Source organism: Thunnus maccoyii, chromosome 3, assembly GCF_910596095.1.
Source record: "Thunnus maccoyii chromosome 3, fThuMac1.1, whole genome shotgun sequence".
Classification (NCBI taxonomy): domain Eukaryota; kingdom Metazoa; phylum Chordata; class Actinopteri; order Scombriformes; family Scombridae; genus Thunnus; species Thunnus maccoyii.
In genome coordinates, this window is record NC_056535.1 from 30,416,537 (window position 1) to 30,441,640 (window position 25,104).

At 38.4% G+C, this 25,104-nt stretch overlaps 2 protein-coding genes across 4 annotated transcripts; one reads left to right on the forward strand and one right to left on the reverse strand.

The window, feature by feature from the left end:
- Positions 1 to 6,986: 6,986 nt before the first annotated feature.
- ergic3 (ERGIC and golgi 3) lies at positions 6,987 to 24,573 on the reverse strand. 3 transcript variants are annotated; one of them, XM_042407341.1, is made up of 14 exons: positions 24,405 to 24,573; positions 20,912 to 20,982; positions 19,161 to 19,248; positions 18,942 to 19,061; positions 18,518 to 18,614; positions 18,204 to 18,369; positions 17,389 to 17,446; positions 14,732 to 14,746; positions 13,287 to 13,318; positions 13,034 to 13,130; positions 8,957 to 9,021; positions 8,531 to 8,667; positions 7,971 to 8,026; positions 6,987 to 7,858 (listed from the first exon to the last, which is right to left on the reverse strand). In XM_042407341.1, exons 1-14 carry the CDS (start codon positions 24,490 to 24,492, stop codon positions 7,779 to 7,781), a joined length of 1,170 nt encoding a protein of 389 aa, XP_042263275.1. In that variant the 5' UTR covers positions 24,493 to 24,573; the 3' UTR covers positions 6,987 to 7,778. The 3 variants fall into 3 exon arrangements, with proteins under 3 accessions (XP_042263275.1, XP_042263278.1, XP_042263276.1); XM_042407344.1 differs by lacking the exon at positions 24,405 to 24,573 and adding an exon at positions 23,795 to 24,100; XM_042407342.1 differs by lacking the exon at positions 14,732 to 14,746.
- romo1 (reactive oxygen species modulator 1) lies at positions 9,853 to 12,525 on the forward strand. Its single transcript, XM_042407345.1, has 3 exons — positions 9,853 to 9,999; positions 11,363 to 11,493; positions 12,120 to 12,525. The coding sequence occupies exons 2-3, from the start codon at positions 11,363 to 11,365 to the stop codon at positions 12,226 to 12,228; spliced, it is 240 nt and encodes a 79-aa protein (XP_042263279.1). The 5' UTR covers positions 9,853 to 9,999; the 3' UTR covers positions 12,229 to 12,525.
- Positions 24,574 to 25,104: the final 531 nt, after the last annotated feature.

The window sequence follows — 25,104 nt, forward strand, 5'->3', positions numbered from 1 at the left end:
AACTCAGACTGCTGAAGCCTCATATAAGCTTCAGATGCACTTTTGAATGCATTCTTGCACAAAATTACTGTGTGGACACACTGTGGATTTTGGCCCTCATCACTTACATTGAAAGCACATTTGAAGGGGATCTTTTAATAGCCGGTATGAACAGGAGGAATGATTACAGCGAGGATAACCTCAGTGTTTATATGGGCACCTGACTGTTGTTTTAAAACACACTTGAACCATTGTGAACCTATCCTTTAATAGCAGAAAACATTTTTGGAAATATTTTAACTGGATGCTTCACAATAACCCGTAAGTAATCCCTCAAGAACAATTCCTGGATCTGAACCAAAGCGCTTCAGTTTTTCCTCCGTCTGCGTCTGAATGTTCCACCAGATTTCATTGAAATGTCTTCATAGGTTTTTGGGGGGGCATATCTTACAAATATCAACATCAGTCGTACGAAACTCCCACGACCCCGTCTGCACATGGAGTCAAGACTAGACAGTTGAGAAACCATCAGGAACTTTTTTTTTTTAAACTTAAACCTTGACCTGGTATAAGAGCTTTCAGAGCGGGAGAGGACTTTGATGTGATCGTGGACGTAATAACGCACACAGGACACTATGCCTCAGACAGATGATTATATTTCCAGTATCGAACTGTTCTCTGTGGACTGTAATGCTGGACTGCTCAGTCTTGCGTGGCTCTGACACACACACACATACACACACACACACAGGAAGTTACTCAAGCCGGCTGTAATTTCATTCAGATGCTCTGTTCTCTTATATGTGTGTGTGTGTGTGTGTGTGTGTGTGTGTGTGTGTGGACAATGGTAAGTGCTAAATTTGAAGTACTTGGTCGCCATCCAGTGGCTGACAGATTGCTGAAGAGAAATTTATATGAGAGAGAAACTTCCTTTTCAGCAGGAATAACTTAACAATTACACCATTCACAATAAAAAGGAGTTACTACAGTTTTCTGTTAGTTTAAGGTCTCACCGGGGGGGTCACCTGACTTCAGGGGTCCATCATTTTGCTAAAGGGCACTTCAGCAGGGATGAACATTTTTTCTTTGTTAACGGGTTTGTTGTGCTGTGAGAATAAACTATTTTGTGGATGAAACACCAGAAACATTTCTGGTTTCCATTTAGAGAAAAACTGATTAATAAAGAACATGATGCAACACCTGAGATGACGAACAGAACTGTAGGTGAAAAAAAAGACTGAAACTGGACTGATGCTTTGTCCCAAAGTTTGTTTCAGCAAACAGGCTTGTCATGGCTCATCGTGTGTCATGTGGTGCGTCATTAAACGTATTGAAAAACCGACCGCATTCAATAAATCTCACTAACATTCCAACACTGTTTATAAATAATTACAAAATGAAAATAATGTGAAATTCTTAGATATGAACCACAGTGATGTTAGTAATACCTCTGACTGTGTGCTCAAGACGTCACAAAGAGACTTTTCACAGCAAACATTCTGACTTGTCAAAGTGGAAAAACACAGCTGATAGCGGTGTTGCATTTAGGTGAGCCAGTTCCAGCGCTCTGGTATTGTGCTCACTCACTGACATGGCTTACTGGGACAATTAATGGAAGTGAGCCATCGTTAGTGTTATTATTTACACCTGTGTTTTTCCTGCTTTGACAAATCTGTCATGAAAGTGTCTACAGAGATGAGGGAAAAGGAGAGAAACTGGAAGTACATGGCAACTTTCATCAATCCAGTTTTTTTGTTACTGCTTCAACCTGTTACCTGTTAAGTTACCTCTACTTCCCCATCGGACTGATGTCAGATGGTCTGCTCCATAGTCTTTGTCGCATCGGTTGTTCCGCGGGTCAGTTGCGTCGTCCACTCGCATATTTCTGATCTGATTTCATCTCGAACATGTGCAGATGTATTTAAGAAAATTCGAGTAAACGAGAAAAAGAAGTGAAATCCTACTACTGCTGTTTGTTTACGGAGCCCATGGAAGCTTCTCGAAGCCAACCAATCAGAGCAGAGTGGGTCTTAAAGAGACAGGAGCTAAAACAGCCTGTTTCAGACAGAGGCTGAACCGAGGGGCTGCATAAAAGACGAGTATGACGTAAATAAGCAGTTTTCTGAACTATAAATCATGCAAATACATTCCAGCAGAGCCCTAGAACACAATATATAGACCTGGAAATCTGCATATGTCCCCTTTAAAGGGGAACTCTGCTGATTTTCACATGTCAAAGTCATTTTACTGCTGCTTTTATTTTGACAACTATTCTTTTATTTTGCAAAAATAAGACAATATCATATCTTGTCAACAGACAGCAGATTTATGCCCACTGATTCTGATTGCTAATTTCTAGAAGTTCTTCCATATTCTTGGACAAGGATATAAAAATATTAAAACCATATTCTTTTAATGTATACTACACACACACACACACACACACACACACACACACACACGAGAGGAGGCACACAGTGGAGGCTGGTGTATTCAACATTTATTTTCTGTCATTTTAAAAACTGTTTGAGGACAATCAAAATATAAATACATTTCTCTCTCACACTCATTCACACATACACACTGGCATCAGAACACGTTCGCGCACACACACACACACACATACACATACATACACACACATACACATACATACACACAACCCCTGCCCCTGATTTAGATGTTAAAAGGTGCAACGACCAACCATCAACAACTGAATCATCAGGAACTTTCATGATCAAACTGCATCATCCAGACTTCAGAAGCTATTTAAAAAAAAAAAAAAAAAAACACAGAGAGAGAAGAAATATCGGACAATTTTGATACTTATGATCATCAAAGTGTCTCTTTACAGCCGTAATACTCATCGATATTTGCTGCAACCTGCCGCAGTCACATGAGCTTCAATCTTCAGTCAGATTCACACTGAAACATTCACACTCTGGATGAACTTTTGTTTTTTTTGATCATCATGATGTTAACCATATCTGTTACCACATACTGTATCTTACTGTAAACTCAGTGAATCTGGAGAAGCGTCAAACAGAAGGTGAGTGTTATTAAAAACATTTAAAAAAATAAGAGGTTTGGCCCAGTGCTGCAAGGTCTGACTGTCTGAAGCGTCTTGAGATTGTATACTTGAAGTGATATATTTGATTAAATATGTGTCATGTTACTGGGACAGGAAGTGATACATTTCATGATTCTAGTTTTTTTTCTGGGTCAAACAGAAACAGAAGAAGCAGTGATTTCTGCCACAGTTAAAAAAAAAAACAAGACATACAGAAACTCAAAAAACAGAACAGAAACACCAACCAGTGTTTCAATCATTTTCTAAGACACATCTTTTTGTCATTTGGACATTTGTGATTGCGGTTGTTAGCAAAGTCAGCCGAGACCTCACAGGACTGCTGTAATCATCAGCTGAATTATTCAACAACAATTTTGTCAATTAACTGTCATTTATCAAGCAAAAATGTCAAAATTCTTTAGTTCCAGTTTCTAAAATGTGACAATTTGCTGCTTTTCTCTGTTTTAAATCACTGTAGATGGAATATTTTTGGGTTTTGGACTGTTGGTCAGACAAAAGAAAACATCTCAAGCTGTCACCTCGGACTCTGGGACCTCATGAGAGGCTTTTTTACCCCCCAATATTATCTGATATTTTACAGACCAGATTATTAACTCGGTAAAAAATAATGGATTCATGCATACTGAAAATAACTTGCAGCCCTATTTGTTTCCCTGCAGACTAATAAAAAGCAAAGCACCTGTGGCATTTGGCATAAACAGGATGACATTGTGGGACTCTGAGCAAGAGTGAAGCAATCAGCATCTGGAGGTTGTGAAAGGTTAAACTAACTGTGTCAGAGTTGAGGTCCAGCGACTCATCGGGCAGCAGCCTTTTTGGATTTTGAAGTTCTTCCTCGAACGCACCACAAAATTGAGTTTTGCTTGCGACGTTACCACATAACAACCTTACTGTTGGCAAAAAAAATAAAGATAACTGACTGCTGGATCACGATCTGGAGAAAGTTTGATGGATTTTCTTAACATAAGGGAATAAAAGTGGTCATCAGTGACGTTAACTTTGCCCGATTTGTAGGTCATGGGTCAAAACATGCGAAACCATCGGTGTGGTCCTTTCAGAAAGGTTCCTTTTTAACCGACGGTCTCACCCCTACTGGATGTGTTTCTGTCAGTTTAACACCCAGACAGTCGAAATCGGCTAAAAATAACCGAGCAGAGGATCAAACTGACAGAAACATCTGGATCTCATATGGTGACTCGACATGTGAGTCAGGAATAAAGTCAGAATCGACCCAACGTTTACACACTGTCTTATTGTGGTCTGGGAGCTTCCTGCCACCTCCCTGCCAGCTCTGTCATTTACTGACTGAAGTTTTTTGGTTGGGAATAAGACACAAGGCTTCAACAGGAGGAGGAGGAGGAGGATCGTTATGTGAAGCTACTGGCTGTATTAATATCCTTTCCAACTCTCACAGACCAAATTTAAAAACAAAAAGTAAGTGTATTGTTTTACAGCAGTCTAACAGGGCAGATTGTGTTACAATATTCCACAGAAAGTTAATAAAAAAAAAGAAAGAAAAGCAGCCCTTTTCCCTACATTTACAAAAAACGGACTTGAGTGAGTTTGAACACTGGCACAGTGCAGTACGACACTCTTATCTGGTGGGGTTCCTATAATGTTTAGTTTTCTTCCCTTGTCTGAGGCAGTGGTGGATGTGTCTGTACAGTATTTACACTCCTGAATACAAAAACAAAACAAAAACAAGAGGTAAAATCATATGAAGAGTTCATTTCCAAACTGGCTGCATGATCATGATGAGGGAGAAGTCAGGTGGGAGTCAGGCGTCGTTCCACAAACGGACCTGAATTAGTTGAAATTTCATGGTGGCGATGATTTAATTTGGAAAGAAACTCTTCATTTTTATTGACTGTATGATTTAAATCTAGAGGTGAGGAAGGATGCAGAGCAGAGAGGAGAGGCAGCGAGCAGTCTGAAAATCGTGTCACTGAAATCACAGGAAGCTGCAGTGATTTTTCCTGGCTGTGGTTCCTTCTTACATTCTCAGTCCCACCCACGGAGCTCAAGTTAAATTCGGGGGGGACAAAAGAAACCGAACCGCATGCCACAAGATTTTGGCTGCGGCTCGTCAAGTTTTCCCTCATCTGCCATTTAAACGCTGAAGAAAACTGTCTGTTCTCTGAAGGAATTTGGCTTCATTCACACTGCAGGGCCTCCTCCGCGCCATGATTCTCAACTTTTTGTCGTTTATTTAGTCCTAAAATCTTTTTTAAAGCCACTATGTGTAAGATTTGAGAGCGTGGTAGTTTCGACATAGACGCTGTGGTAGACAAACATTAACCTCGTTCCATATCTCTGAATCAGCGCGTGAGTTTAATGCTTCAAACATGTCCGGTGTCGTGTCTGCTGACGGCTGTTTTCCCCACTTGGCATAAGAACCGAGCCAATCAGAGTTTTTGCAGGTCGGATCGAGGACGGGAACGTTATCTTCCTGTGCCAGAGCCGGAAAAATTGGCATGAAAACAGGTTTTCATAAGAAATATCTCCCGGCTGCATGAGAACGACACACCTATTGTTATTACTGGTACTCATTAAATTACAGAAATAACAAGTCTTAAATTGATTTATTCATTCATTGTGAAGAATTTTAAGTTAACTGCTCCTAGAAACCTGCTGCCACAGCGATCGTGACTGAAGATGATGAGTTTATGAGGAGGTTCATGACAAGATTCATGAAAATAAAGCAGCGGTGCTGCATCGCCATCATGTGTTTAATGAGTCTGACTATTGTTTAAACCGTCATTTAGTGACTACACTGATAACAAGATGAGATGTGTAAGGATCTGTCTGACTCAACTCAGCAAGTGACTGACTGATCGATCACAACGTTCATTCATGATTCTGATTCATTTCAGAGCAACGTCGGGGAAAAAAGAAAACCTTCTGAAATAGATCGACCAATCAGTGACAACCAAGTGCTGATGTGTAAGAAAAAAACTCACCAGGCTGAGTTTAGTTAATCACCAGTTAGACACTTTTTACCCAGTTGAGTCTGCATTGAGTTCAGATTAGTTTGTATTGACAGACTTGTATCATCAATGCCTGTGATCAGACAAACACGCACCCCGACCCCTGACCCGAGGACACGGAGATGAACGGGCTGAAAGGAACGTAGACTGCACCGCCTCCATCAGTTATCTCATCTTCCTACAGAATTTATCGATCAGAATCTATCGATCAGATAAAAATCCTACACATAGTGGCTTTAAATCAAGAGACACGATTATCAGCTTTCAAAAGAAAATCAGCTTGTCTCAAGTATTTTTTTTATACAGAAAGTCTTTAAGGGAACAGGTCACCCAAAATGTTTTTGTTTCTTTTTTTTTTTTATAAACTACTCACAACTTGAGGCCTGAAGTACCAGATGTATTTTTATCACATTCATTGAGAGCAAAGCTTTAAATAGTAGAAGTGAAGGTTTCTCATATGTTTATCAATGACCCAGTTTCACAACAGCAACATGAAAGATCTCAAGCTAATCGTTTAGCATTCCTGCTCATCTTTAAACGAGGCTCTTTTGCTTTGTGATTTGAATTTAATTAAATATCACTGATGTTTAAATAAATCCCTGACTCGTCTAAAAACTGACATAATGTGGAGAGAACTTATCAGGCTTGTGATATTCTGTATTTTTCTTACTGTCCACAAATCCCATTAAAATCCCGTCTCTCTCTCTCTAAAATTCGGTGCTCTAGTGAGTATTTCTGGTAGCAGGGAGGTGTGTGTGTGTGTGATTGAGCCAAAATAAACTACAGTGTGTGTGTTCCTGGTAATGAAGGAACATGTCACCCAGTGCAGCTGTGTGGCTCATTGATGAGTTTTTAATAGTTTTTTTTTTTAGAAAACAATGGAGCTCTATGGCACAGAGGAATAAGATAAGATCAGGCTTTGGATACACACATAATAATTCTTAGTAGATCAGTACATTATTGGTTTTGGTCTTTTTTTGGGATTTGTTGACATTAAGAACAACACATTTGTGATGCTGAGATCACAAAATCACTTTCTTGTGATCATGAGAAAACATTTGGGTCTTCTGTGATTCAGCGTACAGAGATGCAGGTGCGAGCTTGTTTTCATCCATCAGTCCAGGTTAAATAGGTGAGTGACTGATAAGGAAACAAAACATTTTTTTTGGGCGAAATATTCCTTTAAAAAAGTCTCCAAGCTCTCTCTTCCTCACCCCTCTAGACAAAGGGCTCGACCGCGGATCCTCTTGCGAAGAGCGAGCCGAGTGTGGACCAGCGCTGAAGCAGGACGTAAACAGGATGGAGGGAAGGGAGTTCCCTTTTTCCATGAAGAAGAAATCTGGAGGCTGGGTCTGCATCGATGAGGCGTCCTTCTTCTCTGCTTGAGTTCGATCATAAAAAAAAGTTTGATTCTCCTGTTGGCGTTGAATTTAACAATGGAGAGGAAAATTCAAAAAAACGGCCCAGAAGTTCCTCTCCAGTGCTTTTCCAGAAGAAAAAGAGAGACAGAGGACTTAAAAAACTTGGCTGACTTAAAACCTCTCTTCCTCTCTCTCTGTATTTCTCTCGCTCGATCTGACACCAGACAAAAAAAGACGGAGGGGACGAAAACTCGCTCGCTTCTGTTTCCGAACTTCACCCTCTACCTGTCTGTCCCTCGTCTTTCCGTCATCCGTGTCTTGGTCTGTGTTGCACCGTGGAGGCCAGCAGGGGGGGCGCTGTTAAGAGGCCTTGCCTAGCTCTATCTTCTTCTGGATGGCACGAGCCGAGTGGTAGATGAGCGAGTCGATCAAACCCGCCACTGCAGGCGTCGAGCAGACGGGGGAGGAAAAAAAAAAAACAGAGAGTCAGACTGAATTTTCATTTAATGCTGCATTAATCGACACGTGTACGTGCTCGGCGGAGGGACTGACCTGTAAATACACCGCCGATGATGGCGCAAACACCTGTTAGGAAGTGTGTGAACGATCTGAACAGAGAGAAAGAGAGAGAGAGAGAGGGATGATGATTTTCACTAGAATTTTAGCGTGATTATATGACCGTCCTGTTATTGTTCAGCAAAATCCTGTTTGCCGACCCTTTATATTTTTAATTGGTTCCCTAGGAATCGTAAATTTTAAGTTTTCTATTGTAATGAATAACAATGGAACAGAGGTCATTTGCCACTTTGTGACGCATACTGATGTTATAAAAATACTGTCACTAATGTTGTGTTAAATATTTCAACCATAATGCCCTGCTCCGACCCACCTGTACGTCCAGCAGGGTTGAGGAGATTAAATACAGAAGCAGTGAACAACTGTGTAAAAAAAAAGGCTACTAAACGCTCACTGCCACAGATTACTGTGACATTATGTGATAGATTTGTGGTTAATGGGTTCAAATATTCAAAACTAAAGTTTAACTGAAGCCAAAAGATGATTTAAATAAGTGGACAATAAAGTTTGAAGTGTGCTGTAACAGAGTCTCCCACCTGTGTTTCTCTGTGAATTTAACCATCATAGGTGACAGCTCATATAAAACAAAGACACCCGGCAGCCCCTGGTCTCCTATTAGCCCGTTGGCAACTTTTTCATGCCTGGTGACTGAGAACTGGTTGGATTTTACCACCTGCGAAAAACAAAGTGACAACATTAATCTTCTTGTTTAGGCTCATACGTTCACAGGCTAACGCTGGATTTAACTGATGCAGCTTTAAAGTCAAAAGTTCAAGATAGTTGGAAATCATGTTAAGAAGTAAAAAGATGCTAAAAGGTTGTTGTGGTGTAAAGAAACAGATTTTTATGAGAAAATAAATGCAACACTTCTAACGTGAATGTTTGTACTTCAACATTTCTGATTTGTAAAATGAACAAAAGAAGTGAATTTGAAACACAAACATGAATAATATTAGACTCACCTCTCCATCAGTTTTCATGTAGATGGTGGGAACAATTTTCACAAAATACTGGTACATCATTGAAGCTGTGGTGAGAAAAAGAAAATCCATGTTAAACTAAAATATGAATGCAGACACACAATTCAACATGTAAAAGAAAGAAAAAGACAATCTATTGACCCTAAAGTGTTTCAATATTTAGATTGTTAAATGTTGTATTGAGCCTATTGACTTTTAGTACACAAAATTATTAAATGAACCTAATAATTCCTTCCTCTCTCAGTGAAAATGAGCCAAACAGAAAAGCATTTCCTGCCGGAGTTATGCAATTGCTCAAGCTCTTGAGTAACATCATGAGAAACACAACAATATGAGGTCCAGTCAGACTGATCTTACATTTTCTGATACATCTGATACCTAAAAAAGTGCACTGCAATCACCAATAAAAAAATAAAAATAATAAAAGTCGGTAGCTTTATCTCATAATTACAATTATGAGATAGTTAATCATAATTATGAGATACAGAAGTCCTAATTATGAGGTAATTACTTTTTTCATGGGTGAATGCATTGCTCTTCTGTAGATACTGAACACATCCTGAATATAAAGATAATACATTCAAGTTTTCCAACACTTTCTCACACTGTGACCAATACTGGGAGGTTGAGAAAGAATGAGTTTTGTATTTGAAGAGGATTATTTTCAGCTGGTGACAGAAACAAACTGACAGGAGTGTAAAAAATGGTTTATGTCTAAAATCCGAGGTGCTATGTGTTTGACTATATTTTGAAAACCTGAGACAGCTTTTAAAAACAGGTCTTGAAACGACTGAATTACTCAAATCTAAATAAGTCTAGTAATAAATGAGCCATGGGTCGGCGCTGTTCATCCTCTCCTCCGAGTTATTTCCCCTCTTTATTCGCTTCCTCTGTCAGTTTCTCCTTCCTCTGTCCGGTTATGGAGCTCTGCTAGAAAGACATTTAAACGCCGCTGCGCCTCAAAACACGATAAACCTCCAGTTAGGAACCAGAAAACCAGCTTTATTTTAAACACATAGTTCAAGGTAAGGTCGATTTCAGACTAATTGTTAATAATGGTTTGGGGAAAACTACAATTTGTCGATGAAAACGTGCCGTGTTTATCTGTCAAGGCCACAGGTGACGTTAGCTAGCTAGTCGGCATGCTAAGCTAGCACAACAAACCCTCCGGAGGGGTCAAGAGTTTATTTTACAGATTTAATGTTATTTTATGGTCACTGTTTGAAGCCAACAGAAAGCCATAGCTGTTTGCTATTTCGTCTTTCATTAAAACAATCTGGAAACTGCATTTATTAACACAAGAGGGCTCGCTAACGTTAGCCTAGCTAGCAGATTAACCTGCACACTTGGCAACAAGTTAATGATTAAACAGAGACAATTAACTTTAACCAGCAGCTAAACAACCAGGTGTCTTTAATTTAGATAAAGACGCTAATACATCGGATTGACTGCTGGTTAAAAGGTCAGCAGGAATGGATTAGAGAGACACAAATTGTTCAGTGTAGTAAAGAACTGGCTAGCACACATACACATGACAAATGTCAGATTTTTTTAACGCTTTATGAACACGTTGAAGAAATGTAATATGCACACTGTAAACATTTAGTGTGGTTGTGGTGGTTGTAATTGGCATTTTAAAGTCATAGTTTGACATCCAACAGTACAAGTATTGTATAATATCCTGTTAATGTACCAGAAACCAACACAACTGTTTTATACCATCTGCAACAACAGTATTGTATAAAGTCTTATATAAAGTACACACTGTAGACTGTTAGTATGTAATATGGAATTGGGACATGATGGCATATGTCGTCTTCAATGTTATATATACTGTGGGGCGGACATGACTGGATTAACCTGCTTGGGGGGACTCCAAGGCAAACATCTGTTTACAGTATTTATGTTGGAGTATTACATGGCTCCATGTTTGCTGTGTGGTAACTTGATTAAATACAAATGTAGGAACAATGTCTGCTATAAAAATGAAGGTCTTACAGCTAGACCTTGACACTGACATTGACATAGACATAGTGAACAGGGGGCTTTGGGGGCCCTGGAGGGGATTGAGGATTGAACCTGACAACTAATGATGATCTTCTGAAGCTTATTACTGCCTCTGTGAGCTGTTTACTCTGGTGGTTGTTGTCTTGTGTTATCTGGTAATGAAGCTATGAACAATTATAAATCAAGGGTCTGTGCACTAATATCTGTGAATAGAGCCAGTTATAAGATAGACTGGGTCAGGATGTGATTTTGGGAACCTTCAGACCTGCTCAATGTTTTGCTCCTCCTGCTATCAGATCCAACTGTGTGTCTTACTGAAAACAGTCTACAGATCCTTCCACCTCATATCTAACCCGTCTCCTGTCTGTCTTTCCTCTCCAGATGCCGGTGGCTGTAGGTCCTTATGGCCAGACCCAGCCCAGCTGTTTTGACCGGGTCAAAATGGGCTTCATGATGGGGTTTGCAGTAGGAATGGCTGCTGGTGCCATGTTTGGCACTTTCTCCTGTCTCAGGTAAATGAAACAAATAGGTTGACTTACTTTTCATTAACACCAGCAGTGATATACTTAACGAGCGGACCAATTAATCTGCCATACTCTCGCCCCCAAACATTCTGAATAGAAGAGTCGCCTTTTTTATACTCATGAAAAAGCATTCCTCTAAAAGCTGATTGTTACATTCCTAATAGTGACAGCCACTGCCAACCTTATAAATAACTCATTTGTGACTTTCACCAGGCTCATTGTTCCGAACTGTCGGCTCATTTTGGGGGTTGGTGGATTAATTATTCTCCCTTTTCTGCCAAATACAGCAAGATACCAAGCACAACTTCTCTTTTCACGTCATTTCTTCTCAGTGACTTTACTGTAAAAACATTTGAAAAGCAGATTAATGTGACCCTGCCCTTCCTCTCAACAGCTATCAGCTGTTAGTGGCTCAGTGAGTTGAGTCACTCTGTGTGGTCAGGGATGTGATTCACATGTCTGTTTCCTGTAACCTAATATTTATCACACATAGTGTTATCAAACAGTCAGCTATAGAGTCACAGCCAGCAAAGGATGTCTATGAACAATCTGAATGTGCCATGATAACAGTGAAAGTAAGCTTGCATCATCATAAAATTCCCTTCTCTTTCCAGGATCGGCATGCGCGGCAGGGAGCTAATGGGAGGAGTAGGGAAGACCATGATGCAGAGCGGAGGGACGTTCGGCACGTTCATGGCCATCGGTATGGGCATCCGCTGCTGAGGAAGACGAGGAACAACCTCCTCCGCCTCCTCACAACTATACACCCACGGGACTTTTCCGATAACCGCAACCACGATTCTCTGTCCGCTCGATGCTGTCACACTCTCAACCTGCAGTCTAGTTTTGTCAATAAAAAGTTCAGATTTGTCAAATGGTTTTCAGAGTGAATGCGTTATACTTTCTGATGCTGCCGACGTCCTGCTTTGAAGGAAAAATTCCACGTGCAGATAAGGATGTTTTGGTTTTACATGTAGGAGGGGAGTGCAATAATAGTGGTGGGAAGAGACGGCATAAAAATAAAGCAAGTTCCTCTCCTTAATGAAACCCTATCATGTAGCTGCATTGCATTCTGGTCTGTTAGCGTGGGTACTGAAACTAGCCTCTTGTTCTGTATGTTTTTTTTCTTTTTGTACATTGGTGTGAAATGCAGTTAAATCATTTTGAGGGTTTGACAAGGAAAGTTTAGTCCAGATGTACAACAGCTGCATAATAAAGACTGTAAAAATCTGCAATGAAATCTGGTTTTCTGAAAGAATTTCTGATATCAGCGGGGAGTTATGGTGTATTCCTTATGTGTGAAGTGGACGCAGACAGTGTGCATGTCTTAATTTCAGGGTGGCCGCATTGCATACCTGAGCAGATCACAACATTTACGCTACCCAGATATGAAAAGTATAATTTAAGCTTAACTGCTGTTAGACAGGCTTTAGGCTTTTGAATACTAAATGTTAGTGTTACACAACTATTTATTGTGTGATTCCTACCGGCATCATATGGAAAACACGAACACCGTGATGTCACTGACCTTGTGGCGCTGTGACGTCTGTCCCGTCCAGAGGGTTCACGATGCCGGGGTAATCTTTACCGAACGACAGGTGTTTTATCAGATGGGTCATGTTTATCTGCAGAACAACAGATGATAGACTTCTTAGACTTCTTGATGTACTTAATTACTTATTATTGTACTTATTAATCCTATCAGTCACAAAATGTTGTATTCTGAAAATAAGTAAGAACTCAAAACATGCAAAAATAATAATAATAGTTGTGTTACTTACATTGTCCAAGCCAAAACTCTGCAGGTCGTGAACTGCAAACACAAAACACATCACATTACTTCACGTGTTTGATTTTGAAGTTAAGAGAGTGAAATATGTGTGTGAAGTTACAGATCTGTCAGAAAAGTGAGTTATTGATCAGGTTGGGAATGATTACTGCCCTCGTGACGGTGATTCAGTTAAGTCTGATTAGTTTATACATGAAAGGAAGCAAATGAAGCCGATACCGACAGTCACACACAAGTTGTTCAGAGTTAGTAACTGCGTGTCACATCTCTCCTCCTCAGGGTGATGTGACCTTTGACCTTGATGGCCTTATAACTATAGCTGTTCACAAATATGAGCATGAGAGATCTTTATCCATATGATTCTGTAAAAATATTTTCCTTTTTGGTAAGGGCTTGAGTCCAGCTTTAAGTAACTTCAGTTTGTTCTTTTTTCTTTACACAGTATCCGTCATTGGTTACAGATGCAAACTGCACAAAGAAAAATCTGTCCAAATGACAAAAAATGTTCAGATTTTATATCAGGATTAAGATGCCTAAAGTAACTTTAGAAGCTGCAGTTAAGTGTGTCGGCTAAATAAATGTAAGAGGCCATCCGCAGGTCTGCTGAGAGGTTGGAGTTGAGTGAATGAATGAACAGCCTCATTGGCTTGTTTGTTAACCTGTTGGAAAGTACTGAAAATACACAGCAACAAAGCAGCAGTTTCTTAATGCTCACAAAGCAAATTTTCAGTCTAGTTGGGAAAAAAAACTTTAGCCAGAAATAATGAACATACCAGCCTCCAAACGGAGACACAAATACAGTTCTGGTGTCAGTATTCACCAACTTCATGATAAGTTCCCACTATGAATGACTGCATCAGATGGTCTGCAGAGGATCTCACTGAACAGTCGGTCTTCAATCTCAACATTTCTAACTGATTTTTGGATTTAATGTGACCATATTTGCTCATTTGCATAACGGTGCATCATGTCAGCTCTCTTCAGCCCTTTGTGATTCTTTGCCCAGTCACATGCTGATACCATAGTCATATTTTGGCACATTTACTGGTTTAATGTATAGAATGTGTTGAGAATTATTATGTATTTAGTCGTATTTGAGATACTTTAATATTTGAAGACTGCTTGTGAGAATGAAAAAAAATAGATTTATTAATCATTTTAATAAATACTGTGAACTGGCTTCATCCTGTACTTAAATTTAACATTTTTTAATGAAGTCCTGCATCTGCTTCCAATGTAAAAAAAGCAACAAAAAAAAGCCTAAAGCTTAAAGATGTTTTCACTTCATATTAAAAAAAAAAGAAGTGTCCTTGCAGTACTTTCCCACATATCAAAACATGTGTCAGTTCACTGGAATGAGGCTGTTCTTGAGTTCAGTTAAGTTTGCCAAAAGATGTTTATAAAATAAAAAAAATCTGCAAAGAAAGATGGACTTACTTTCCACAGCGTGCACTGCAGAAAGAAGAGAGAAGAGTCACTATAATGATGCAGGTAGACAACAAACCATTTAATGTATGTGTGTGTGAGGGGGCTGCACAACACTGACACAATGTTTTGGGGTTTTTTTTATATTTTGCATGCTCCATATTTTTTTTTTTTAACAAATCTAATTCTATGAGGACATGCATGGCGATGCATAAGGAAACAGCCTTTTAAGACTTACCTTAGGGGTGAGAATGAGGCTTTTGTGCTCATGATTTGCTCGGTATCAAAGTATTAAAAGCTCAACTCCAATATACAGTTTGATTTATAAGCCAAAGATTTTACGTAACGGCAGAATATCTCATTGAGGAGGATTATATTTCTGACAAAAAAAAAAAAAAAAAAAAAAAAAGCTTGAGCCTCTTATGATTTAGAAAATCTGTATAACTTCTGTCAGAGTAATCGTGCAGCCCCAGACACATGAAGCAGTGTTTAATTTCAGGTAAGTCCGGGCTAAAAAAAGGGGGGTTTGGGACACATTAAGGGTGAGGCTGATTAATCTCACATGACAGCCTCATCAACAGTCAAAACCTCAGTGATTCTTGTCTCTTGTTTCTGCTGCTAAACATTCACATGTTACACCAAACAAATCTTAAATACATTCAACCGGATTATTTTTCTTTCACATCACAGAGGCGGAGACCAGAGCATGCTGATGTGTTCAAGGTAGGAAACTGACAGCAACAGTGGAGCACGCAGCTTAAACTCCAGCTGCTTTTCATTGTTTTATTAACCTGCCAATTTTGCATCACAGCACATTATTACTGATTGATGCGGACATACCTGAAGAGTTTTCTCTATTTTAGCAGCCAGCTATCTTTCCGCTCAGTAAAGAGGAAGCCTAGAAAATGTGCTGAGTTTCCCCTTTTTTGTCTGAAAATGTGGTGGCTGGTTGCTGTCGATTTCCTGCTCTTGATTCATGTACAGATGATAGAAACCTTTTATCTGGCAGGCATGACAGTCTAGTCCGGAAGACAAGACCGAACTTGACACACAATGATGGCAGAGCAAAAGTCAGCAACGGCAGTCGAAGGAAGAAAAGAAATGTACAATAAAAATGTAGACGAATGCAGAGGAAAAGCAAAAAATAGAGGTGAGGAAATGGTGCTTTTTTCAGAAGTAGACTGATACAGTACATGATGAGGCATTTTATAATGCATCAGGCAAAAATGTCATAAAAAAAACAAAAAAAATCTGCCAGTCAAAGCAGACGGCATCTGCAAAAGAGCATCATCTATTTGGTGTCAGTGTAGAGTCACAGATTTTTGTCAGTTTCTCGCTCTGATGAACAAACAATTCTTGACAGAAACACTGAACTCTAGAAACTGGCTGGTTTAGCATCTTCCCAGTCACAGAGAAGTTATGTGTCTCTCAAAAACGAAAGACAGCAAACTTCATTTTCAATGAATCACTAATAAAACATGCAGCTACATAGATGAGAAGAGAAGGAGAAAAAAAGAGGATCGTTGCATGTGTATTGCATACCCAGTATTAGTGGAGCATATTGAAGTTCTGGTTTAGATAACTTGAGACTAAACCAGAGCTGGTTATCGATGACTCAGAGGGTGAAACTGTATGACAGACCAGCTGACTGCAGGGCTGCACAGTTTTAACTACAATACTTTATTCTATATTAACATCTTTATCATTAAACTACAATTTTAAATGTTGACAATATGCCAACATGTTTAGTTCCCAAATATTAATTGTTGCTGCAAAATCACAACATGCAATCAGAAGTGACTGTGCAGCCCTGAGCTGTGATACATGAATGATTGTGGACGTATGGTTCAATGTAGAAGGATGATGGATGGAAGGATGAGACAGATAAACATACATACCAGTCAAAGCTTTCTGAACACCTTTTATTATAACGTTCTGGAGCAAAGTTATGCACTCATCACGAATTAGAGATGAAATATTAGTTGGGAAAATGGTAAAAGTGAACTAATGTGTTTTGTCCTACAATTGTTGGATGGTAAAGTCGACATGAAGAGAGCTGAAATCTTCTCTTTTTCAGTAACACGCATCTAATTAAGATATTTCCACTGCCAGCTGCTTTATATCACATTCAATGAAAGAACTCATTTTGTCAGTTGTTAATGAAGAACAGTTTTGTGTCATCTGTTCTATATTTAGATATTTCTCTTTTTCCACTCAGTTTTCATAAGCCGCTGAAACCTCATGTTGAGATTTGAGTCTTTTTAATTTGAATCTCAAAGACATACAGTGAGGCGATGAAATACAGCATGGCTACCCTGGACTACTGTGACTGACTGTGTGTTGCTGAATTGGTTTTGATATGTGTGAAGTGCATCTTAAACTATAAAGTTCCAGCAAACACCTACATATTTTTATTGCAAAGTCTTATATAGGAACAGTTCTCTAAATCGGTGCTTTTTTTAAAGGTAGTTTGCAAAGGGCTAGCAGCTTAGGCTATGTGAGTTAAACACATGCAGGTAAATGTTGGCATTAAATCAAACAATTAATGAGGGACATACACTGGATGTGCACAAGGGAAACTAACACAGGTGTTCAAAAAGCTTTGAATGGTTATGTGTGTGTGTGTGTGTGTGTGTTTATGAGCAGAGTGAATGGACAGCAGGTCTTACCATGGACGTGAGACTGCTGGAAACTTTTTCCTGGAGCGAAGTGGAAATTTCCAGCCACCTAAAAACACACAGAGTAGGAGTGGGTAAATAAAAATCTGACATCGATATAATGCGGCAGAGTATTAGAGCTCCTGACGGGAAAAAAAAAGACAATAAGAACTTTCATGAAAATGAATTAAGGCTTAGTATAATGAGAATTTTTAAAGAGTGTTTAAGTGCTGTACATTGTTTAGCATTTCCTGACAGTCCGCATACACTGAACAGTTACTATTTTTCTTCTTTTTAAGACTTGTGTTTGGAGTGCAGTGTCCCTTATGACTGATATACAGCTCTGGTCTGTGTCTGCAGGCTGTGTCACCTCCCAGGCTTGGTGATATGACTCTGCCACAAACAGCTGTCAGACTGAGCTTAGATACCAGCAGATCACTCACTGAACACTATACTGCTACAACTGTTAATTATGGCTGCATTATTCTCAAAATATTACAATATTTTCTCATGAGATTATCACATTCTTTTCATATTACAACTAATTCCTGTAAAGTGACTTTATTCTTGCAATATTGTGACTTTTTATAGCAGTTTATTAGTTTTTCATGAACTAAAATCTCCATATAAAATTACACAAATGTAATTTTGCCTCCCTGTTCCTCATGTTGGCAAAGGCAGTACATACCACTGATGTCATATGAAAACCTTGTGACTTAAATGTAATGTTTTAATGTCCTCCAGATATAAACAAGGCTGTTCTGTGAAAAACGTTTTCACCTGACGAAGACCCGAGTGGGATCGAGACGTTGTAAGAACTTAAGTACCTTGTTGACCTCCAGGAAGCCGTAAACCTGGCAGCCTTCGTTCTTCTGCTCCTGCATCTTTTGTGTGAAGCCCTCCCTCTTACACTGCTCAATGGTGTCAGCGCTCTTGAACGCCCAGCCTCGCCGCCGGTACGCCTCTCGCACGTCGTCACAGGTGTTACAGCATCTACACACACACACACACACACACACACACAAACAAACAGCAAGTCAAGTAAATATAGGGTTATACGGAAAACAAACAGAGAGAATAAGCTCTGTGTGTGTGTGTGTGTGTGTGTGTGTGTGTGTGTGTGTGTGTGTGTGTGTCTTACTTGAGATCATCAGTCTCAGCGCCGTAGCAGCTCTCACATCTATTTGGGTCCAAAGTACTGGGGTCAAACACTTCACCATCGTCAGCTTTACCAAGTTCTAGACAAGAAAATACAAACAAACATGATTTAATTCAACCTTCCAGTCTAAAACTTCCTGATGCAGACGCTCCACTGAAAATAAAATGCAGCTTTCAGCATTCTCCTAGCTACCTCACAAGCATTAAGCAACATTACAAAATGCTGTGCAGTGTTTTTATTTCATGGATGTCTCACTCGCCTTCCTAGATCATATTTCCTCTACTCACGGTTACTTGTAGCTAGCTGACCACATCAACCTTCACATTTTTTTTTTTCAATTGAATGCCTGCCAGAAGCTATCAATCAGTGTCAGGAGGTTAAAGGTCAGCATAAAGTCAAAGTTTACCATGTTTCTCTGCCTCGTGGGTGACGGGTTTGAGGTCTTTGTCCAGCCGCTGTTTGAACAGGTTGTGTTCAACGTCCAACTGCTGCTCACCGGCCACGTCCATTGCATCTATACTGAGATCTGAGAGAGAAAAGAAAAGGAGGATTGTTTATAATGAACATGTGTTATCATTAGCGCGTTAGCTTCGTCAGTCTGCGAGGTAACGTCGGTGCTACTTACAGGCGCAGGGCATGTGAGGGAAAATGATGTCGATGTTGATTTTCAGTTTGTCTCCTCGCGATGTGTCGACATACAGCTCAGGGTGGACCTGCAGGGAACAAACAGCACAGACAGATTTTCATTCAGTCATTCAATCAAAACACAACAACACCATGCATGAAATATATAACAGAATATATTTGAGATATGACAGAGCAATGCATCTCCCCTTTAATGAGAGTTTGTTTTTTGCACCAAAACAATCAGAAATGAAGCCTGATGTAGTTTTTGTATAATTTCTGCAATTTAGTTCGTAAACTAAAATGTCTGAATTAAAAAATCTGAATGCAATTGTCAAAAAACAGGAAAAAACACTACTACTACTTTCCTTACTATTAATACTATGTTTATGTTCCATTAAACAAAATACATAAACTAACATCTACTTTGTGAATTTTTATACTTGATTTACTTTATTTGGGCAAACAAAATGCTTCAATGTTTAGACCGTCACTAGTTTAAAAGGTCAGCTATCATGATAAAGAACTATGTGACACAATGGACCAGTGTTTCACTGTTACGTGTCCTGGCTTTCAGCAAATAAGTCCGTTTCATTGTTTGAGTGATGGGACTCATCAGACCGGTCTGACAGGAAACACACGTGAGGGCTGAAAGCTGGTTCATGATTAAACCAGGCAGCCTGTATGATTATTTAGAGCTGCAACAATTAGTCGATTAATTACATAATCTATAGACAGAAAATTGGCAATTACTTTAATAATCAACAACTTTTATAATCGATGAATTGTTTCAATCATTCTCTGGTTCCAGCTTCTCAAATGTGATTAATGAGTATTAATAATCAGCTGCTCCTGATCATATATGACAGTAAATTGAATATCTGATCATTTTAGACTCTTTAGACTTTATTTTACATTTCATTGACTAAATGATTAATTAATGGAGAAAATAAACTGAAGATTAATCAGTGATGAAAATAATTGTTTGTTGCAGCTTGATATTATTTATTAATTATGTGGCTTTCACTGCTTGAAAAATTAATGAATGCAGTGTTGAGCTTGAAAGTTCATTCTTGATCTTGAGCTTAATAAAAGAACACGTTAATTTGCCTAAAAGTTGAACTTGAGAAGTTCTAAAAGCCCTCTGAAAAAAAAGGAAATTTTGAACATTAAAAAGGGAAATTCTTGTTTATTTGAACATGATGTATTTCCCATAAATGTGGTCATTGTGGCTCTATGTGTTTTGCTAACTTTGCTCGCCAGCTCTGACGTATATCGGGGGAAAGCGACACAATCCTCCTGCAGCTTTCCAAACAAACGTGATTTTTATTATATGAATCATTTCAAACATTCGTCTCCGAGTCTGAACAAAAGCAAACACAGAAACTATGTACATAGAGATATAAAAGGTTCCGCAACAAATGAGCAAACTACATCTGCAAATGAAGTCAGCGGGATATGGTTGAAAGCTTGTGATCAAGCTAGTAAGTGGACCTTGAGTTGAGATTGTTGTGTCAAATCAATGCAATGTTGATGTCAGTGTTCAAACAGTTCACTGTAACAGATTAATTATTAGTATAATCAATAAATGAGGCTGTGTAGGTATTTTTGTCTGGCTGCAGCAATCAAAGCTGAACTTCTTTTTGGTAGCAAATGAGTTAAACTGCCACTGAGCGAGTCTTTGATTTTATCTCTATTATTCTGCCCACATGAGGAGGATATCAAAGAATCAGGTGATGTGGATGAACTCACCTCTTTAGTGAGATAGTACTGCAGCTCAGAGACAAACAGGATTAACATGATGACTCCGCTGATGAGGGTCACTGCAGAGAGACAAAGGAAGTGTGTGTGTTAGAAAATCACAAGAGTTCTTTTAAATCCTGGTTCAGAGAAATAAACACTATCTTCCCTCTATCAACCTGAAATCTGTTAAAGAAAAATGTGAACTAGAAAACATCAGTTTGTCTTTATTTTATCTGTAGTTTAGGAGTCAAGACATTGAAACTGTCAGGGAAATATAGAGAATTTTATGAAGATGAATATTCATCATTATGCTAATGTGAATGCTGACATCACTATACACAAACAAATGAACATTAACCTTATTGTGAGCCGAAAGCTAATCTCAACAGAGAGTTCCTGTGATGTTGGACAATAAAAGAATGAAAAGGCACAAAATCAACAAAATCGCCCATTAAAAAGGGTTACAACTTGTGATAATTTTGATTATGAATGACATAAAAAACAAAATCAACACGTCCTCATATTTAAGATGCTGGAAATAAATCATTTAAACAATTATGAGAATTAAGTTGAGTAATCATTTGACAAATAACTTATGTTTAAATATGAATAAGGCTCAAAACCAACAAAAGATAAAGTTGTCATTCTTCTTGTAAATGCTGACTGAATGTGTCTTTTCTTACTTTCCCAGCATCCGCTTCTTTCTATTCAATTCAGGAGGGTGTAAAAACCAACTAACAGGCTCTTGAAACCTTTCTGAGTTGTGTAATCCATCACAGTGAACTTCAGCTCTGCATTAATGTTTAATTTCAGAGTTCTATTATTGCTACATGGTAATGCAGTTTAAGTCTACATTGATTTAAAACAACTGCACTACATTACCCTCACAACAATCACATAACTTTGACCAAACAATACGCAAATTTGGCCTCTGTTCTTCTAATATGGTTTAACTGAACCAGGCCAACACGATTCAGCTTACTCGGTTCTTTAAACACAGTTAGAGGTTTGCAATGTTAATCTAAACAGTGTACCGTTGCGTTTTAATAAAATGTCCTTAATTTCCAATGACTTTTTCTGGACGAATGATTATAAAAAACTGAGCTGTGTTTCAGGAAGGGAGTCTTCTGTGTGGCTGATTTTAATTGTAGAGCCTGGTGCAGAAGACAAAGTTCTTTGTTTGCAATGTAATGTAAGAAGTTGTGTTCTTGTCTATGTTTGACAAATGTTTCAACACTGCAACTGTATTTTGGTGTCTTGTAAGTCCATGTGGGCACTTGTATGTACATGACACAATAACTGACTTTGGCATAAAAGCAACACGTGTTGGCAGTTGAAATCATGATTAGTACTCATAAGATCGGCCGAGTGTTGATCACATGATTTCATTTATACAAGTTAGGCGTGTAGGGCAACCTCCCAGCATGCACTGGGGCAACAGACTCATGAATAGACTCATTTATTTTTATGGGTTTAGTGTTACTCATTATGCTCCACATTGTTTCCACATTTCCATACTGTTATATAAGTAGGTTATACGAGCGAATACTTAAAAATATTCTGGTTATGACATGAAACCCTCATGAACCAGATCTAACATTATTTAATTTTCAGCCGAGTGAGTTCAGTAGTAAAGGTAATTTAATCTATGTGCCTTTAATCTATAATGTCAAAACAATTGATTGTTTCAATTCAAGTATAAACAATCTGTATTTATGATGCATGAACATTTCATAAATTGTTCTGTTCAAATGACAAATCCCCATCATAATGTCATAGTTAAATGTCATGTTTTGTGGTTCCATTGTCTGATAACAGTAATAAGATTTTAGTCTGGATCCTCAATAGCCTTAATGTTCTAATGTAAAATCATACTCATATCAACATATTTCATCATACCTCTAAGAAAAGGAGTTATTTATATCTTAAAATTATTCCACATATGGACTTCATCATAAAAAGTCTTGTGTCTTATGACACAGCTAACTAGGGCTGCAACTAACGATTATTGTCATTATATTATCAATCCGACGATTATTTTCTCAAAAAATAGTCATTAGTTGTTCATAAAATATCAGAAAATGGTGAAAAATGTCAATCACTGTTTCCCAAAGCGACGTTTTCAAATGTCTCGTTTTGTGCACAACCAAAAGACATTCAGTTTATCGTCATAGAAGACTAAAGAAACCACAACATATTCACATGATTTGAGAGGCTAGAACCAGAGAATTTTTCTTGAAAAAAAAAAAGACTCAAAATGATTAATCTTTTATCAAAATAGTTGGCGATTAATTTAATAGTTGGAAACTAATCGATTAATCGGGGCAGCACTACAGTTAGCTGCATAAGCTACGTGTTGCTATGACAACAGCTCCAGACAGAGAACTGAAGAATCCAGACTTGTGACAAATTAAGGGCTATAACTGACGATTATTTTCATTATCGATTAATCTGAAACTTTAATTATTTCTCGATTAACCGTTTTGTCTATAGCATGTCAGAAAATACTGAAAAAATGTCTGTTATATTTTGCCAGCGGTGCTGAATAAGCTAGCTTCTTCGGGTTAAAGAAGGTGTTGCTATGACAACAGTTCCAGAAAATTTGGAGCCAGCTTTGAAGAACTGAAGAATACAGACTTGTGACAAATTTGGGGCTGTAAATGATGATTATTTTCACTATAAATTAATTTTTAACATTAGATTACTTTCTCGATAACCGTTTTGTCTATAGCATGTCAGAAAATACTGAAAAATGTCTGTTATAATTTGCCAGATGTGACGATTTCTTAAATGTCGTGCTTTGTTTACTAACGGTCAAATAAGTTACTACCCAAAGATATTAGCTAGCTACATTTCTTAAAATATAAGTTTAAGAAAAGCATAAATCCTCACATTTTCAAATACTGGAAACAGCAAAAGTTTGGCATTTTGCTTGAATAATAACTGATACGACGTCGACCAGTTGTTGTTGTAGTTTAGTCAAATCGTCAACCGTTCATCACGATATCCACGTAAGTTACAAAGAAACGGTGTGTTCACTGTGATGCAATATACTAACTACACAAGTCATGCAAGTTCCAACATGCTGCCATTTGATGTTCACATCGTACACAAATGAATGGAAACCAACAGCTGCTTTAAAAATGTAAGAAATGTGTCCCCAAAATCTGAAACACAGCAGCATGGTTTGTAAAACACTCAGCAGTAACGTAAAGTCAGAGTTTGTGCTACAACATGCAAAATCGCAGCTGTGCTCCTTTTTAAAGACAAGGTTTTTATCACTACTCTTATTGTAACGTTGCTATAATGTTTAATCGTACACGTTTAAGGTGTCCATTCTCCTGCTGTTCAGGTTGTGACAGCGTTATAAGAGTAATGCCATGACTGTAACCTCATATGTTTTATGTATGTGTGTGTAATTTAGAGGAGAAATGAACCAGTTAGCCTTGTTGTTAGCCGTGTCTGAATGGCTGCTGCTCTCTGATGAATTAAAGCCTCTCACCGGTCGCGCCTCCCCACGTCTTCACTCGGAAATCCTCCAGAGTTTTGGGATAAGCGTCAAACTGTTTCAGTTTATTCAACGTGTCCATTTTTGAACCAGAAAACCACCGCTACTACACACAAAATGTTACCGACAGATTCCTGTACTCAAGACACACATCAGTCCTCCGCTTTCACTTCCGGGACACACGCGGGGCACGGCTGGACCAATGAGCAGCGGCCGCGTAATTTTTTCTGTATTTTTTTCCCCTTTTTTTAAGTTTCCTTTGACAAAATTCACCATCACACAGCCGCTGCAAATAACTGTGGATAATTTGTTTTAGTATTGCAAAACAACTGTGGAGTAAATTGTCATGTTTTATTGCTGATCATATCCATCCTCACTTAACATTACTTTGGAAAAATTTACTGTTTGGATTCACTGAATATGACAGGAATCTCTGCTCTCAGTTTATTTGTTTTATTTGTTTATTATTTTTGACCACATTTTATATTTATAAATAAGCAAAAAGCCAAACTTTTCAGAGCTGATTTCTATATCAAACAATATATTTCTTCTATATCTGAATGTACAAACAAAAAGGCTTATAACTCCTTTAAGCTTTAAAAGATAATTCTTTTTCTTTTTCTTTTATTACATTCATTAGTCCCCCTGGTGTATACACAAGTTGCTGTTTACGTGCCATATACTTGTCTGAATA